At 40.6% G+C, this 18,583-nt stretch overlaps 1 protein-coding gene across 1 annotated transcript in view; it reads right to left on the reverse strand.

Moving 5' to 3' along the window:
• RAB4A (RAB4A, member RAS oncogene family) overlaps positions 1 to 18,583 on the reverse strand; it is a 31,512-nt gene that overhangs the window by 4,903 nt on the left and 8,026 nt on the right. The window contains exons 3-7 of the mRNA XM_084624841.1: positions 14,839 to 14,953; positions 12,950 to 13,012; positions 8,677 to 8,831; positions 6,199 to 6,294; positions 3,862 to 4,023 (exon numbers count right to left, since the gene is read on the reverse strand). Of these exons, the coding sequence (XP_084480967.1) occupies positions 3,908 to 4,023; positions 6,199 to 6,294; positions 8,677 to 8,831; positions 12,950 to 13,012; positions 14,839 to 14,953 (545 nt within the window). The 3' untranslated portion in view covers positions 3,862 to 3,907. The remainder of the gene's footprint in view (positions 1 to 3,861; positions 4,024 to 6,198; positions 6,295 to 8,676; positions 8,832 to 12,949; positions 13,013 to 14,838; positions 14,954 to 18,583) is intronic.

Consider the following 18,583-nt stretch of genomic DNA (forward strand, 5'->3'; position numbering starts at 1 on the left):
CAAAATGGCAGATGAAATTCAATGTTGATAAAGGCAAAGTAATGCACATTGGAAAACATAATCCCAACTATACATATAAAATGATGGGGTCTAAATTAGCTGTTACTACTCAAGAAAGATCTTGGAGTCATTGTGGATAGTTCTCTGAAAACATCCACTCAATGTGCAGCAGCAATCAAAAAAGCAAACAGAATGTTGGGAATCATTAAGAAAGGGCTAGATAATAAGACAGAAAATATATTGCCTCTATAAATCCATGGTATGCCCACATATTGAATACTGTGTGCAGATGTGGTCACCACATCTCAAAAAAGATATATTGGAATTGGAAAAGGTTCAGAAAAGGGCAACTAAAATGATTCGGAGTATGGAACGGCTTCCTTATGAGGAGAGATTAGTAAGACAGGGACTTTCAGGTTGGAAAAGAGATAATTAAGGGGAGATATGATTGAGGTCTATAAAATCATGACTGGTGTAGAGAAAGTAAATAAGGAAGTGTTATTTACTCCTTCATGTAACACAGGAACTGGGGGTCACCAAATGAAATTAATAGGGAGCAAGTTTAAAACAAAAGGAAGTATTTCTTCACACAGCGCACAACCTGTGGAACTCTTTGCCAGAGGATGTTGTGAAGGCCAAGACTATAACATGGTTAAAACAATAATTAGATAAATTCATGGAGGATAGGTCCATCACTGGCTATTAGCCAGGATGGGCAGGAATGGTGTCCCTAGCCTCTGTTTGCCAGAAGCTGGGAATGGGTGACAGGATGGAGCACTTGAAGATTATTTGTTCTGTTTATTCCCTCTGGGGCACCAGGCATTGGCCACTGTCGGAAGACGGGATACTGTGCTATATGGACCCTTGGTCTGACCCAGTATGGCCATTCTTAGGTTGGATGGACAGCTAGATGAAAAAAGCCCTCAAGAAAACCCTAGATAGTTGAAGGAAACTGGAGAGTGGGAGAAGTGCTCCTGAGGAAGTTAAGCAAACAAACCAGCTTGCTGAGCTCCCTAAAGTAGAGCATCTGACTTCCACCCATCTGTAAGCCCCTGTGTGCTACTGGAAGGAGGAGAGGAAACAGGCTTGTCTATCAATAGCTCTCCCTCTCCAGCCTGGCACACCTCCAGAGTTGGGAAGCATCAACTCTGATTCTGAGAAGGGCTGGCCAAACACAGCTCATTGCCTCCCTTTTTGTTTCAAGAGCCATGCGGGAAACAGTCAGGCATTCTTGCAAGGAGAAATCAGCTGCTGATCTTCATTGGAACATGCCCGTCATTTCCACAGTCTGCTTGAGAACTCCTGGAAAGAGAGTGAGGGATGTTACATTCTAGCCTCCCTTTCTGTCTCCCAGAGACATCTGTCAGACTGGTGCTCCCCCATATGCTGCAAATTACTTTAGACAACAGCCTGAAGTGGTAACTCTGTCTTACACCAGCAAAAGGGAAGAAGCATTTGCTGCATTTCCGCTCAAGTCATAAGAAGGGATGCAAGACACCTAAGGCTATTCTTCCTAGAAGGAAGAGGAGAATGTTTGGAACAACATATTATATTTTAATTCATTTTAAAGACCAAGTTTGATTTTTAACATTTACTTTAAAAAAAACTGATTATGAAAAAAGCCTTTGATAGATATGGACGTGTACCCTATGTTTTTTTGAATTCTGATTTCTAGAAATATTTTCATATGACACTGTGGAAATGGTTTGCACTTCTGTACAGTACAGATGTCTATTGAAAAGTTAGAACATATTTCATGGCAGCAGAACAGTGCAAAGAGCAGGGCCTTTGATTATTTTTATTCTATAGAATTTCTCAATCATTTCATATTTCAACAGTTGACGCATGGAACCTACCTCTACTTGAAGAGGAAAATGGCAGCACAAATGAACCTTTGCATATTACTTTATTGTTCAACGGTTTTGTAACCCAAGAACCCCACAACACTAACTGGCAAGGAGGTTACAAGAATATCCTGATCATGATACACAGGTTCTGGTTCACCAAAGAATGTTATGTGAAGTCTTAAATGAAATCTAGGCTCATACTGGTCATTGTTATTGTTGTGAAATGTATGTACAGACACCATGAAGAGCTGTGTATGGGTACTGAAAATAAGTTCTTAGATTCTGTGTCATAGCAGAGGTGGAAAAACAGGTTTCCTGTCAGACAGAACATGTTTATTCATGTGCCTCTGTTGCCATGTAAATTAAGCATTTTAAGTTAACACAATGGATGCACATTTACATATGAAGTCAACAGAGAGATATGCAAGTCAACAGAGAAGAGAGGAAAAACAAGTGATGCGGATACACTGTTTCTAAGTACAGACAATGAACTTTGGGGACATAAGTAAAAGGAAAGGAAGACACCCCCTAATCCTGCACCTAGGAAGTAAAGTGCATTTACATTCAGGAAAACAGGATCACAACCAGCCTTGGTTAAAGAAGCTGCAAATGGCTCTGGATTAGATAAAACTTCGTTAGACAAAAGTTGAACATAATAGTTAAGTTTAGTACCTAGAAAACATGTAATTTTGTTTTTTATGTAGCCCTTCTTTATCCATTATCATTACTCCCCAACTCTTGAATCTTTAATAAACCTATTGCTGTTTTCACTATAACAGTATCTCAGTACTGAGGTATTAAGCAAGGTGTTGATCCTGAGCTGCATCATGTAAGCTGGTGTGTACACTGTTCCCTTGGGGACCACAGACCTGGTATTTCTGTGAGTGTTCACTAGACAAGGAGCTGGACACTACAGGAACACATCAAAAGAACTCAGGGACGGGAGTACACCTATTCTTAACTTGCAAGGTAAAGGAACATAGGAATGGCCATATGGCTCAGAAAAATGGTGCACCTAGTCCAGAATGCTGTCTTTAGATAGTGGCTGGTGCCATATGCTTCAGAGGGAATGAAACAGAACATCAAGGGATATCTGCCATCATCCAGTCCCAGCTTCTGGCAGTCAGAGGTTTAGGGACACCCAAAGCATGGGGTTCCTTGCCCAACCATCTTGGCTAATAGCCATAGATGGACCCATCCTCCATGAACTTAGCTAATTATTTTTTGAACCCAGTTATATTTCTAGCCTTCACAACATCCCCTGGCAATGAGTTCAACAGCCTGACTGTGTAAAGAAACACTTTCTTACGTTGTTTTAACCCTGCTGCCTTTCAATTTCATTGGGTGACGTCTGGTTCTTGTGTTACATGAAGGGGTAAATAATACTTCCTTATTCATTTTCACCACACCATTCATGATTTTATAGATCTCTACCATATTCCGCCCTTGGTCATCTCTTGTCTAAGGTGAACAGTTCCAGTCTTTTTAATTTCTTCTCATATGGAAGCTGTTGCTTACCTCTAATAAGTTTTGTTGCACTCATCTGTACTTTTTCCAATTCTAAAATATCTTTTTGAGATGGGGTAACCAGAACAGCAGACAGTATTCAAGGTGTGGGCACACCACGCATTTATATAGTGGCATTACGGTATTTATTGTCTTATCTATCCCATTCCTAACATTTATCTTTGTGACTGCCACTGCACATTGAGCAGATTTTTCAGAGAACTATGTGGAAAGGGCTGGCATTGCCCAGAGAAGTGTGCATGGGTGACGAACAGGTTGGAGGTGTCAGGGAGCTGACATCCAGCTAAGAGCAAGCAACTCTACCTCATACTGAAGGCAAGGGGGGAGGGGTGACAACTCACCTTGGTACCCCCAAAACCAAACAAGTTAGCTGTGAAAAAGTCCAACACCACAAAATATGAAGGCTCTGTATGGCGGCATCAATATAATAAACTAATGAGGTAGAGCAACCTACCAAAGATGCTCATTCTCAATTTCTATGGCTTACCTTTTGTTTCTAGAACAAGTGTTCAATTTTTTTTGTTGTGTTTTCTTTAACAGCCACATTCTTGAGCACTTTGAGCCTGTGCTCTACGTGGGGATCTCAGCTGTCTCAAGGCAGCATCTCCATACTGAATTCCTGAGCCCATCCTTTCTGGATCCAGTTCACCTGACGAGAAACAAAATGGCCTTATAAGTTATCCTCATTTGTAGATAACAGATTACAAGTAAAAATAGCTAACACTAGATAAAGTTATTAGCATTTATGTTTTCCTATCCCAGTTATAAAGAACAGGATCACAGTTTTATCATTCAGATAATTCCATCTCATTTCCCACAGTAGTTTCAAATTGTCCAGTCCTTGAACAGAACTGAAGCAGTGCATCTTACAAGTGACTTAGGGCTTGTCTACATGGGGAAAAAGCCCACAGCGGTTAGTGTGTACTAGTTCCCTGTGGGAACACTTACACTGCGCACTAAAAGTGCCTTGTGCATAGTAGCTTTCTCTGCCTGCCCAAAGTGCAGTGTTTCTCTACACTGCAGGATTTTTTTTGGCAGTGGGCACACACGCACAGCCCTCCTAGTATGGGTATAAATAGCAGTGCAGATGGCAAGGCATGGATTAAGCCAGCAGAGTAGACACCTGAAGTGTGTGGATATGTACCCCAAGTACATTCCCTACATGTTCTCTACTGGCCCAAGCTGTGCCACCCATCTACACTGCTAAATGTAGCAGTGTAGTGTCTTGCTGCAGGAACCTTTCCCTCTGCAGTAAAAGGCTGTGGCAGTGGGCAGGTGGCAGGGAAAGGCTGCCAGCTCCTGCCATTGGAGCCCTTCTCTTCAGGGAAAGATTCCAGCAGCAGGAAAAGGCTCGGGGGGGGGAGGGTGGAGAGAGGCAGCAGAGAAAGGCTTTGGCGGGGTGGAGGCAGCAAGGAAAGGCTCTGGCAGCAGGGAGCAGCTGAAGCCTTTTCCCATGGCCTCCCCGCTCCCAGAGGCTTTCACTAACTTGGGTAGCTATGCACTGCAGTGTTGACACAGTGTGCCTTCCCTGGTGGCATTTAGCTACATGTACACTACATGCCACTGAAAAGTGGTGTGTAATGTAGATGTGGCCTTAGTATGCAGTAGAGTGTGTCCACATGGGGAGATTTGTGCAAAATAGCTAATGCACTTTAAATTCACACTCTAGCTTACTGTGCACTAACTTCCCTGTGCAGACAAGCCCTCTGACTGCAGCAAGAGGTCTTTTCCGTTATAGAGGTAGTTAAAGTCCAAAATAACTAACGTTTGCTTTATAGTTCCAATTTCATTCTGAGAAGAAAAAGAAAAAAAAAAAAAAGGTTACACAATTTTAGAGACTAGTTTTCAAACAAACAAGGATCAAAAGTACCACAGTAAACCAGGGATAGATAGATCAGTTTGATACACTAGGTGTGAGCTTTCTGTTTTGGTCCATTTTAATTTAAAATACAAATAACAAATGGAGTTTTGGCCTTGATTGAGTTAAAAAGGAACAGAGGAATTTACACTAAAGAGTTCCTGAACATTCAAAATACGTCCTTGGAATTCAAAACATGGAAACTGGCTCCCTACTAGACTGAGCTTCCTGATTTTGCCAATTTTAAGAAGTTATTTTATGGAGGCACCAAGTAGACTAGAAAGTGGATTTGCTGCCATGACTATTACCATAATCAAGTCTCACTTGTACTATGAGGCACCTTGTGTATTCTGGAGCCTGCAAAAATAAAAATGAATAAGCTGACCTCAGCCAGAAGCCATTCAGGTCAATCAGAGCACTTCTATAGCAAGGCAAGGTCTCATATGTAAGTATATGATCTATTTAATCACCTTGATATTATTATTCCCTACCTATATAAAAGCAGGCGCAAAAGTGATCTGAAGAGTCATATCTGCTCTGATAGTGATGCAGCATAGAAAGCTGCTAAAACTTAAGTCTTCCTAATTCAGAGGCTCTGTTCTTGTGAAGACAAACAAGGCCACAGAGCATGCAGCCTGCAACCAAAAAGCTGAATATTAAGTCTAACATTAAGAAACTCTATGGAGGTACAGTCTCCTTTTGATGAACGCAATTAAATTTAATGTTCATTCCTGTTAACATATATGGGGAGGTAAGAGGTGGATAAACAGAAAGGGACATTTTTCTACAACAAAAGAATGTACACATTTAATCTATTCATACGTGTAATCTGTTACATAGATTTACTGATGCACTGTGACTAAACTTTTACTATAAGGAAATTCCAAAGCTGTGAGATTCTGTAGTTTTCACTGTGGGACAAGAAGTGAAAATACATTCTAACAACCAATCTTTATTTCAATTTACCTGATTCAATTTTATTAAGTATTTTTCTTGCACACTGTACAAAGGCCTCTTCAACATTCTCCCCGGTTAGTGCACTTGTTTCCAAAAACATCAGCTCTGCATTTAATGCCAGAAAAATAAAATCTCAGGTCATTAAAACTTTGAAATACTCTTTACTGTACTTGAAACAAGAAAAAGTTTGTCAGAACAGTAAGAATGTCTTTTAAACAGAAGCTATTTTTAAGTGAGACTCTGAAGCAGTTTAGCCTCCCTCCCATACAAAAAAAAAAAAAAATTAGGTTCTGAAGGTAGAAGTCCTAGAACATACTGAATATTGACATATTCATGATTATATGCAATTGAAAAATTGTTTTGGTTTGAGATTTAAACATTCTCCCTCAAGTGCTGCAAACTCAAATGGAACAGCATTCTGCTTGTGCATGGGAACCGGAAAATGAAACCAACTGCACAGGCCCATCTAGTTTTACTGTTCAAAGCAAGTGGAGGATAAAAATCAGCCAGCATTTATGGTAACACATTAGATTTATCAAGAGGTTTTAGTAATACAGATATGGATTCTTTAATTGATTGTGTTCTATGTTCCTTTAACTCACCATGCTGTTATTCAGCACAAGTGTTTTCCAGTGAATATTTTAAAAAATGCCCTAAAAGCTGCAAGCATGGTGCCAGAGAGGAAACGGTGATGTGAGCACCAAACTATGAAGCTGCTCCAAGCCAAACCTAAAATACACTTATTTTGAGCAATTTTTAAAATCTCTAATGGAAGGGAGATTAAATCGGTGGCTAATATTTCCCAAATAGGTCACAAACAACATTACATTCACCAAATAGATATTTGATCATACACAAATTAAAAATGCTGTTCTAGACTACAAAAGGCTGCATATTGTCTCTATGGCACCATGAGCTAGTTCTTGGATGAAAATTCAGCTTACCACTTTATCTCAAATATGATAGCAATACAGTTATTTGGAAGTTTACTGCATCTTTATCCAGTCCTCTGAAGTGAACTTTACCTGGGAATACCCTCTCCTCACCTTTCAGTTATAAAATTCAAATTTTAAGATTGAGAGAGAAAGCTATTCAGAAAATCCATCCCTCAATAAAAGGTCTACTTAGGAAAGATTTGTTTTAAAGGTGGAAGGGGAATAGCAGGGAAACCCCACCATTCTTCTCAGCCATAGCCCAAGATACCTTCACCCACTATCCAAACCAAGGGCATATTTGCATTTTGGCTAGACAATACCAACTTGATTTGTTCCAGCGGCTAAAGGACTGTCACTTTATAGGATTTGCTGGGTTGCCTTGTCCGTCCTGATTTTCTTAGGAGATGTTGCCTGCCTGCCTGCCAACCATTCATGTTACATTTCAAAGCTTAACTTCCCTTTACAAGGTTAATCAATGCTGCTCCACAGTGGCTTAAAGCAAGTACTGTACTATATGTTATCACCAGTTAACAGAGCAAGTTACACAACTGTTTTCCTCTTTGTGAGGAACAACGTTTGAAGTCACTCCCCACACTCAGATCCTCACATAATGTTGCATTGCCTGCAATTTTTGGATCATAGCAAAATCATGTAGGAGACTGAAAAACAATTAAGATTGGATTTTTGAGACCAGGTCTTGGTGTGTTTTTTGTTTTTTTAAAAGAACACTGTTCCGTCTTCCTTCCCTTTCTCTCCTTAAATTGCAGAAAAGGATCAGCTGGCCTATAACTTTCATATTTTTGCCCAGGTAATGCTCTTTCAGATCCATGCAGGGAGGGGAACCTCCATGCCTGGATCTCACCCCTCCCACATGGAAGCTGCCTTTGTGCACCATCCTACCCCAAGAACCTGCAAAAGGATCTCCATAGGAGAGGGATCCTCACAGGGGGAAAAGAGTGGGAGCTAGAAGATCCCATTCATCATTCTCTCCCCAGCCCTATGAAGATATAGCCTGGAGCTGCGTTGCCTGTATTTCTGCCATATTATTTTCTCAGTGGATCTTCTCTATAGTTAGAAACCCTCCTTTAAGAGGGCCTGGAGAGTAGTTATGTGTAGGTGGAATCCTTGATAGTGTGGCTTCAATGCAGCTGTGCTATTAGGGAACAGGAAGTAGGGGATGAAGCACCTGAGGCACACAGCCCTTACATGGATGGTTCTAGCCTCCCATGGATTCCTGGGAACAAGGGGGCTTTGTGGGCCATCTTTTTGGCCTTTTCTGTTGTCAGGGAAGAGAGTTCTGTTCACTGACTCTCTCAGGAAACTACATGATGGGATCCTCAGGGAATGAAATTTCCTCCCTCCTTCCCCTTTACTTCAGCGAAGCCCTCTGTATTTAATACTAGATTAAAGGGAAGGGGCATTACACTGACAATAGTATAAGGATTTTAACAAGGTTTGTAAGTGGGCAAACGTTAGTTCCTTAGACACAAAAGCTGAATAATTTCAAGTAAAAAAAATACATCTTCAATACCAGATTAGACAGACTACCTACCATTTTCTTGTGCAAACCTGGATGCTTCTAAAAAAGTAACTTCACGATCTGCATCGAGATCCTTTTTGTTCCCACACAGTATGATCACAATATTTTGACTTGCTAACATCCTTGCATCTGTCAACCAATTAGTAAGTGCGTTGTAGGTTTCTCGGCTGCATAACACAAAAACAGTTCAATAATATACAATTACAAATATTTCTATAAACTTCTGGACCAGGGTGGCCTAAAGGATAGAACTCAAGAGATCAGGGTTCTATTCCTGTCTCTGTCACTGGCATGTTGGGTGACCTTGGACAAAATCACTTCACCTCAGTTTCCCCATTTTGAAAACGGGGATAAAATTGATCTCCTTTGTAAAGCATGTTGAGATCTACATATGAAGAGCATAACAAGAGGTTATTTACTGTCACCAGAGTTTTGCGATAGACTGAATATTCACACTCATGAGATATGTCAATGGTGCAGCTCTGATAAGTGAATTCTTTTGATAGAACTTGTTGGAGCACTCACATCCTCCTACTCTTCTTTTCACTGTTCCTCAACACTGAGTCAGAGATTATAAAAGGGGGCATGATGTTCTGGCCACCTCACTTCCTTCTACTGCCCTCTGAAGAATTCAGTTAGAACTCCAAGGAAGAGGGGAAGTTTATAGCTGAAGACAAATTTTTAAAAATGTGTCCTTTGGCAGAAAGGCTGTTCCTACCAGAGTCTCCAGAATCACTCCTATGAAGAGGATCCTTTGAGTGGAAAGCAAAAGTGACAGTCTCTTTTATCATGAGTCTTAGTCTGCCAAGAAGGCAGGCCGGTTGTGTGGAAATAGCCCTGGAAAGGCTTAATTTTGAGGATGCTTTGATTAGCCAATTGTTTAAGGACAGGTATGCATGAATCTCCACTCTAAATGCACTGCCAACTGCAGACAGGCACTTGGGGACAGTAAACACACCACATGAGAGAATGTGGTACTGGAAATGGTTCTTCCTCCTCACTACAAAATGAAGATATTTTCTGTGCATTTGAAACATGCATCCTTGAGATGGAGCGCTCCAAACCAATCTTGAAGGGCAAGGGAAGGTATAATAGATGCTAGGGTTAACATCCAGAATATAAACTTTCCTGAGGTTCAATATAGATCATAGATCTCTCTCTGGGATCAGTAAATATCTTGAGTAAAAACCTCTTCCTCTGAACTCCTTTGGCACTTCTTCTATGGCCCTCATCTCCAAAAGAAAGAGAGAGAGCACCTCTGTTCATAGCAGGCTTTCATAAATAAGAGGGACTCCTGAATAATCTATTGTATATAGATTCTTATACTACGCTCATCACCATAGTATCGGAGTGCTTTCAGGTAGTGCATTAAACAATGTGACTACATACCGGTCACATGTTTATTCTCTCATCCTGTCCCTGGGGGGAAAGCATGTGAAGTGGAATGCCTTGTTTTGGTAGGGTGGTTTTAAAAAAAATAAATCTACCTCTCGCTATGTGAATAGGGAAGGAGGGGGTGAAGGATTTGAATTGGCTCACACATCCACTTTGTATCATTTCCAAATGCCCACTTTGGACTGGGATAACCAGACACAACATTTTGAAAATTATATAGGTGGTATCCAAATGAGGCTATGGGGGGAGAGGAGGGAGATATGGTTCCATATTGGTTCATCGTTCTTGATCCTCAGATCAAGTCTGTGGCCTCAGGTCTGACCCAGAAAAAGTCATTGAGTCTTCCTGATCTTTTACTGGTAGCTTATCAAGGAGTACCCATTGATGTTGGTATTGTAACCTTTGATTAAAACAGGAGGAACTAGATGAAAATGGATATTTTTTGTCTGTTACCTAAAGACTTACTTCAGGTTTCCATTGGGAGGTTGGTATACTCCCAAGGACATGGCAGTAGGCCTAGTATCCTTCGTTTTAGTGGAGAATAAGCTATCACACTTCAAACAGGAGGTTCTTTACTTTTACTTTTGTCTCTGAAGACAGACTGAGCAAAGTGTGATGTTTAAGAAACTGCTGAGGCTACTGCTCTTCCAAATGCATCAGAGGAATCGAATGCTGCAATCAGTGTTTTGCCATTAACTGTTCCTCTGATATCAGTGTATTAACCAGCTTTCTCTGATCTTCTGGAAGAGATCTTTAAATATCACCATCTTTTCCTAAAGATGCAACTAGTACCTTGCCATTGTATTCTTGGTAATTGGATACTCCGATGCCAAGTATTGCCAACAAGATGATTTTTCTGCCAGTTAAATTTATCATCTTTCCTTCTGTCTGCTGGTGTAAAGTCAACTTGATGGGCCTTTGAGCTTTGAACTGCAGCCCCAACTAGAGTGAATGTGAAAATAAAGTTTTCTTAAGGAACCTGATAATAGTTTATCTCCCTACTTGGACACAGCCTGTATTGATGCAGGCTTGGACCGTATGTTTTTGGCTGGCTCTAAAAGCTCATTCAATAGCAGCAATGTAGTCACCTTCTTAGAACCAAGGATATCAAATTTAGGCTGTAGAATTTTTCCACTGCCACAGGAGGAATTTTAAGAGTTGTTGCAATTCTTCCTATTAATTTTTAAAACAAGACTGTATCCTCTGAAAGGCAATGCTAATGCCATGTCCTCCAGCTCTGGAGAGATCTGGTCCTCCAGCTCTGGAGAGATCTCTTGATAACCTTTCAGCACTACCAGAGTATATCTGGAATAATAACTGGAGACTGGTCCTTCTCTCTAGAAACTGACATATCCCGGATCTTTGGAGCCAATAAGAGATCTCCCTTAGTTTCTTCATATAGTGAGACTGCTGAGTGTCAGGGTTATGCCCAGAAGGATAACACGAGGGCCATCTAGCCCAGGGAGGTATACAATAATCTTGCCAATAGTTCATTCTAGGCTCTATTTCATATCACCTGTCAGGGTATGGTGCTTGCTTAAATGATGGGTGTTTAGCAGTATACCCTTGCTTGTGGGTATTGCTGGTGAAATAAAAGTGGTGTAGCTTGTTCCATTCTAATTCGTTCATGTCTTGCACACAACAAAGTTACTGCTTTGAGTAACCAAGTGGTCTTGTACACTACAATCATATCGGTATTTATTTTTGTGGAAGTTTTCAGTGGGGTTTAGAAATTAGCAATAAGAGCTCACTTTGGAATGAAGTTTAGCACAAGAGCTTTAGACTAGTAGTTTTTTTGATGAACTCATGTGTACACCAGTAAACTGCTAGTGAAGTATAATGACATAACTATGAAACGTTCTGTATATATTCTCATGTTTGTGGTAATACAAAATTCCTCTAGCTAAACATTGAGTAGCTATCTAGCTTCGGATTTATTGTTTGTTTTGGTTTTTTTTTAACAGCACCTATTGCCATATTAAGCAAGAACACCACCTCTAAAGAATTTTTAAGGATTTATATAAGTCAGTTACACTCTGATCAGACTGGTGTTCCGCAAGAATTTGGTTATAAAATGTCAGCGGGGAGAAGACAGTTGGTCCTAAAAAATCAGTGCATATAGAAGTTAACACAGCTATCTGATTAACCATTGTTGAGAACTGGGTTTCACTACCAGCTAAGGAAGCTCAGTGACCCCTACAATAAAAAATTAAGACAGAAGCATGAACAGAAGTAATTCTAGTACTACATCTAGAGCTGTACCTCCCAAATCTGGGGGGATCCAGCTAACCACCTCACTTTCTCCAGAGAGCAAGAGGGGAACCGCCATACCAGCACACAGATAAGTCAGGTTTCCAGAAAAGAATTTGCTTCCTCAGTAAAGAGGCTAAATTCTGCTCTTCACTTGTGACACCCTGGGCTTGGTAAACTAGTGTCAGATTGTTATTCTGTTTCTACCTTATATTAATGCTGTTTTAGATCAGAGTGGAACTTCACTGTTTAGACCCTGATCATCCTACTAGATCTTCTCTACACCAATTCCAGCTGAATTCATTTTATTCATTCCAGCTGAATTCATTCACCAGAATTGTACACAGTATTCCTATTAGCAATGCCTTGTACAATGGCATTAATACTTCTCTCTCTACTGGAAATGCCTTGCCTGATATACCTTAGGAACACATTTGCCTTTTTTCACAACCACACCACATTAAAGCATCCTGTAACTGAACAAACCAACCACGTCTCTCTCCTCCTCTGTCACGTCCAACTGATAAGCCCCTAAGTACTGATTTTAAAGAAAAACATTTTGAATTAAGTCTATAATTCATTTGACACTAGATACTATTAAGTAAAAAAGAAAAAGCCAGAAATGGTTAATTTTTATTACCTGGTAATGTCATAGACAAGCAAAGCACCCGCTGCACCTCTGTAGTAACTTCTTGTTACAGACCTGAAAGGGAATTTTAAGTTGCAAAATTATGCTCCCATAATGTCTTTGTCATCTCAAGTCTGGGTTACCATTATGTGTTCCATATGGGGCTACGCTTTCAAACAATTCAGAAACTGAAGCAACTAATTAAGCAGTATTTCCTGGAGGAAGCACCTTCCACCAATATTTTGCAATCTGCACTGGTTACCAAGTGACTTCCAGGCAGAGTTTGAACTGTGCGTTTGACCTAGGAGTTCCAAACTCTCTGGGTCCTGGCTACATGAGAGATTGTATCCACTCATTCCAGGGCAATTGTGATCATCCGAGGTGCATGAACAGTCCTCTGGTTTGCCCAACAGCAGGACATTCTCAGGAGTCTTCAGCTTTGAAATTCATTTCTCCTATTATTTGGTCTGTCTTTTATGACCTCCAGTGGAGGTTTTCCTAAGAGGCTCTTACTGGGTATATCTACCCTGTCTGCAATATTAGCCCAGGTTCGGAACTCTGGCTCAAGCCTAGCCCCCTTGGCCATTTACAAACAAATAGCACTAACCCGGGGCTTGGACCCAGGACCCTACAGTCAAGCCAGAACCCAAGGTTCAAACCCTATTACTTTGTCTTCTGTCAAATTTCGTGAACAGTGAAGTTCTCCCACGCTGCACCACAACAGACTAGAATGGCAACATTTTGGGAGGTGCTAAAAAATCTGGGATATGGGCGTTTGGACTTGGGCCCTCATAATTCATAGACACTGGTACCCCAGGTTGGGACTTAGGGTTCAACAATTCCTAAAGATGCTCAAATCCTAGGTTAACTAACCCAGGGTCTGCTAACTTGAGTTCCACTAACCCTGGGTATGTCTACACTGCAATGAAAGTACATCGTGTTTCAGACATGATAGTTTTTTAAAAATTTGCAACTTCACCAGATAAACCCAGATAAAGAGAGTCACCCAGTGTAGGTCAGTTGTAGTTTAGCTTTAAGCAACTAAAGATAATTTCTAATTGGAGTTTTGATCAACTGTTCAGTTAAAGAATATTGAACTAGACATAACGTATCGTTGAGTACTTTTAGATAGAGGTCAATTCAAATATTTGTATCAAAACCTTCAGTATCTGCATTTTAACTGGGATCCTGGAATATACCAGATAATAAATAGCCGTCTGAATCATTTAAGGGAGTGGAGAGAGGCAATGACCTTCACTTATCAAAACCAAAACACCAATGTACCTTTAACAATATATTGTACCTATACCAACATGTCTGGGACATAGACCAGTTTCTCTAGAAGTGTATTTGGCAGACTATGAATGTATTTGACAAATGTACTAGGACTATTTTTGTAAAAGACTACATTGATATTGTGATTTATTTTCTTGTATATTTTGATTGGCATATAGTTTCCTGGCACTTCCTTGTTCCAGCCAGAAGTTTCCCACACAAATCTGAGTACTCAAAATGTGATAACATGATATTTGAATTTGGTAAGCAAACTTAAGGCATGTATTACTCTATTTACATACCTTAACCATTATATAAACTTACACTACACAACCAACCGCATGAGTGGTGTTTCACTATATGAAAAACAGAAGGCTTGAACAGTAGAATGATGCCGACTTGCATCAACTGAGGAAGTCAATGGAGCTACACCAGTTTACACAAGCTGAGAATCTGACTCAGTGGAACAGAGCACTGACATAACATAGCCATGACATAAGCAGATACAACTCCAATGACTCAGACATTAACTGCACCCATTTACACCAGGGCTGAATTTGGTCCATAATATCTACACCTCCAATTTAGTATTAAATATTCTTTAATAAAGTAAATGAAAAAGATACCTGAATCTCTCTTGTCCTGCTGTGTCCCATATCTGTAATTTTACATATTTACCCCCTACATTTATTATCTTGGAACCAAATTCCACTCCTATAGTATGATTTGAGTCATCTTTGACTAAAATAGAAAGAAAAACAGATTTAGTGCTTATTTTGAAAACATTTCAGGTTTATGATTAGACTTTTTACATAACTTAGAAACATTTCAATATATATTCATTGTGAAGGTAAGAGTATAAACAGTGAAAGTGCCATTAAAAATAGATCTCTACCACTTACTGTAAATGCTAGATAAATCAACTTCTGTGAAGCATATGCTCCCATTTTAGGCAGGAGCAAAACTCTTCAACTGTAACCATAAAGTTACAACTTGCTTGTCAAAAGACCAGATGAATTGTACATAATCCAACGTATCTCCAGTGCCATCAATACATTTTCCCCCTCAATTTTTGAATATCCTGACCAATTCAAAATATCACTGCAGGAAAGATTCTCTTAAAATACAGCCACTTCATAACACTGAACCCACTAGCAATTTTAGGGTAATTTTAATATAATCTCTGTATGACCATGTTTCAGGCTCTACATTTTTTAAAAACAGATCAATTCAATACAACAGCAGAACACAACGGACTCAGTCTTGTCCACAAATATAGAGGCTCTATTTCTCCTGTAAAGTAAACGAATAAGCTTGTTCTTGTGCATACATACGGAGCTCGTATTTCAAAATGTGCAGCAATTCACACCTGCTTAAGTACAGGAACATGCCCCAGTGCATAACTACGGGGCCATGTGAGTGTTGCATGGGTCAACCAGGAGGTTAAATAGTTTATTAACTAGCTAACAAACCGTACATAATGCACACTGTGTATCAGAATCCCAGTTCATTTTTGTTTAAATATCATGACAATGAATGCATGACCCAAAGTGATAATGTTTTTATTGGTTTATCTTACATTTAAGCACCACTACCAGAGTCAACGAAGTATCTGCTAACATGAAAGGCAGGGTTGCCTATTAGTAGGGCCCTACCAAATTCACAGTCCATTTTGGTCAATTTCACAGTCATAGGATTTTAAAAATAATAAATTTTATGATTTCAGCTATTTAATTCTGAAATTTCAGTGTTGTAATTGTAGGGGTCCTGACCCAAAAGGATTTGTGTGGGGTGATCACAAGGTTATTGTAAGAGTGGTTGCAGTACAGCTACCCTTACTTCTGTTCTGTTGCTGGCAGTGGTGCTGCCTTCAGAGCCAGGCAGCTGGAGAGCAGTGGCTGCTGGCCAGGAGCCCAGCTCTGAAGGCAGAGTCACTGCCAGCAGCAGCACAGAAGTAAGGATGGCATGGTATAGTATTGCCACCCTTACTTCTGCGCTGCTGCCTGCGGAGCTGGGCCATCAGTCAGCAGCCCCCGCTCTCCGGCTGCCTAGCTCTGAAGGCAGCGCAGAAGTAGGGGTGGCCATAGTGCAACCCCCCTAAAATAACCTTCAAACCCCCTGTAACTCCCTTTTGTGTCAGGACCCCCAATTTGAGAAACTCTGGTCTCCTCCGTGAAATCTGCATAGTATAGGGTAAAAAAACAAAACAAAAACAAACGACCAGATTTCACAATCCGCCACGTGTTTTTCATGGCAATGAATTTGGTAAGGTCCTATCTATCAGTCATAGCAAGAGACTAGGCATTGGGAGACGGTTGAGTTTCCTCAGGACACTCTGGTAAACTTCTGTCTGTCTCAGCTGCCCATCTAGATAAATAGCAATAAAATCTTCCCATCTTTGTGAAATGCTTCGAGAGCATTATGCACTGCCATGCCTTATAGTGGCATAGGAGTGCCTTTATAGTTAAAGGGTGAATCATGACATCTGTTTAAAGGTGGACCTTTCTAAGTTTTCTAAAATCAGCAGTCTTAGTCTGATTTCTCTTTCATCAGCAGGTAGGATTAATGACACAAATTTGGAGTCATTTCAGCCCAGAGTTCCAGAAATAGAAGCCTCCACCCCCAAAAGAGCCATTTCTTAAACATTGTTTTAGGTGGGTGGTGTTAGGTTTTTTTGTGCCCAGAGCTACAGATCAAACTGCTGATGTGATGCGAGTCAAAGGTAGTGCATTTAGTGACAACAGTATTTAAGAAAAAACATTTTTTATAGTGCGCATGTGCCAATACAGTAAAACAGCTAGAGTTTCCATTGCTGTCATCCATATGTTTTAAACTAGTCTCTTATAAGTACTCTAAAAATAAAACAGATTACTCTGAAATTTGGTGTGCCTAGTGGGGGCACAATACTGTTAGTGATCCAAATTTGCGGTCATTTGACCAAGGGGTTCCCAAGTTACAGCACTCCACAAAATGGTTTATTCTGCTGCCTTGCACTGTTAAACTGAGAGGTACTACGAAGGGATGAATCACAGACATACCTCTTGGTGGCTGTGAACTCACCATTCAATTAACAATCATAACACCCCACTTCAGACAAAAGGAGTTTTGAACTTAGTGGCAGAAGGTTGCTGCAATTTGAGGCTTGGGTCTGGGTCTACACTACAGAGTTAGGTTGACATAAGCCGCCTTGCACTGATCTAACTATGTAAGTGTCTACATTAAAATTTCGCTCCCACCAACATATCTGCCCCCCACTGTGTCGACTTAATAACTCAACCTCCATGAGAGGCACAGAGTCAGTGTTGATGTAGTTAGGTTGACACAGTGCCAAGGTAGACACTGAATTGCTTACATGGACTGTTACTGGCTTTGAGAAGCCATCCCACAATACCCCACACCGACAGTACGAAGTATCAGAGTAGCCATGTTAGTCTGTATCCACAAAAACAACAAGGAGTCCGATGGCACCTTAAAGACTGGCAGATTTATTTGGGCATAAGCTTTCATGGGTAAAATACCCACTTCAGATGCATGGAGTGAAAATTACAGATACAGGCATAAATATATAGTGGCATATGAAGAGAAGGGCAAATATATATTTATGCCTATAATCTGTAATTTTCACTCCATGCATCTGAAGAAGTGGGTTTTTTACCCACGAGAGTTTTTTACCCACAGTCTTTAAGGTGCCACTGGACTCCTTGTTGTTTTACTGACAGTACAAGCGCTCCTGGTGAGGACGTGCCTGCTGACACAAGGAGCAAAGTGTAGACACCCAAACTATGCAATTACTGCAGTGGCTGTATGCTGACATAAATTAAGTTGACTTAATTTTGTAGTGTAGACATGCCCTTGGTCTACAGTAGCAACTTATGTCCGTAAGTTTGTGCTCTGGTTGTGTAAAAGGAAAAACAGGTATATAAAATCCACACCCCTGAATGATGCAAGTTTATACTGGCCTACTCCAAATGTAGAAAGCACTGTCGACAGAAGCATTTCTCCTGTTGACTTAGCTACTGCCTCTCAGGGAGGTGGATTACCTACGCCATTGGTGTAGGAAGCGCCTTCACTGAAGTGCTGCAGCTGTGCTGCTGCAGCATTTTAAGCATAGACAAGACCTGACAGTCGGGGGTGGCACTTTCATTTTGGAGGGGAACAAAAAGTTAGACGTGTGAAGGCTTCCCAGGAAGGGAGGAGGGTTTGTGGCTGCAATGAAGGGAGGGGGAAAAATGGAGATGGTTGGCAGGGGAGGTGAGAGAGGTTAGAGGCTTAAGTGAAGAAGGCATAGCACCCCCCAGTTCTGCCAGTGCACCCCAAGCTCCTGCAACATGTATGCTCTTTTTTCTGAGGAGTTGGCTAAGTGTGAGAGTA

Source organism: Lepidochelys olivacea, assembly GCF_965140295.1.
Source record: "Lepidochelys olivacea isolate rLepOli2 genome assembly, chromosome: 3".
Lineage (NCBI taxonomy): Eukaryota > Metazoa > Chordata > Testudines > Cheloniidae > Lepidochelys > Lepidochelys olivacea.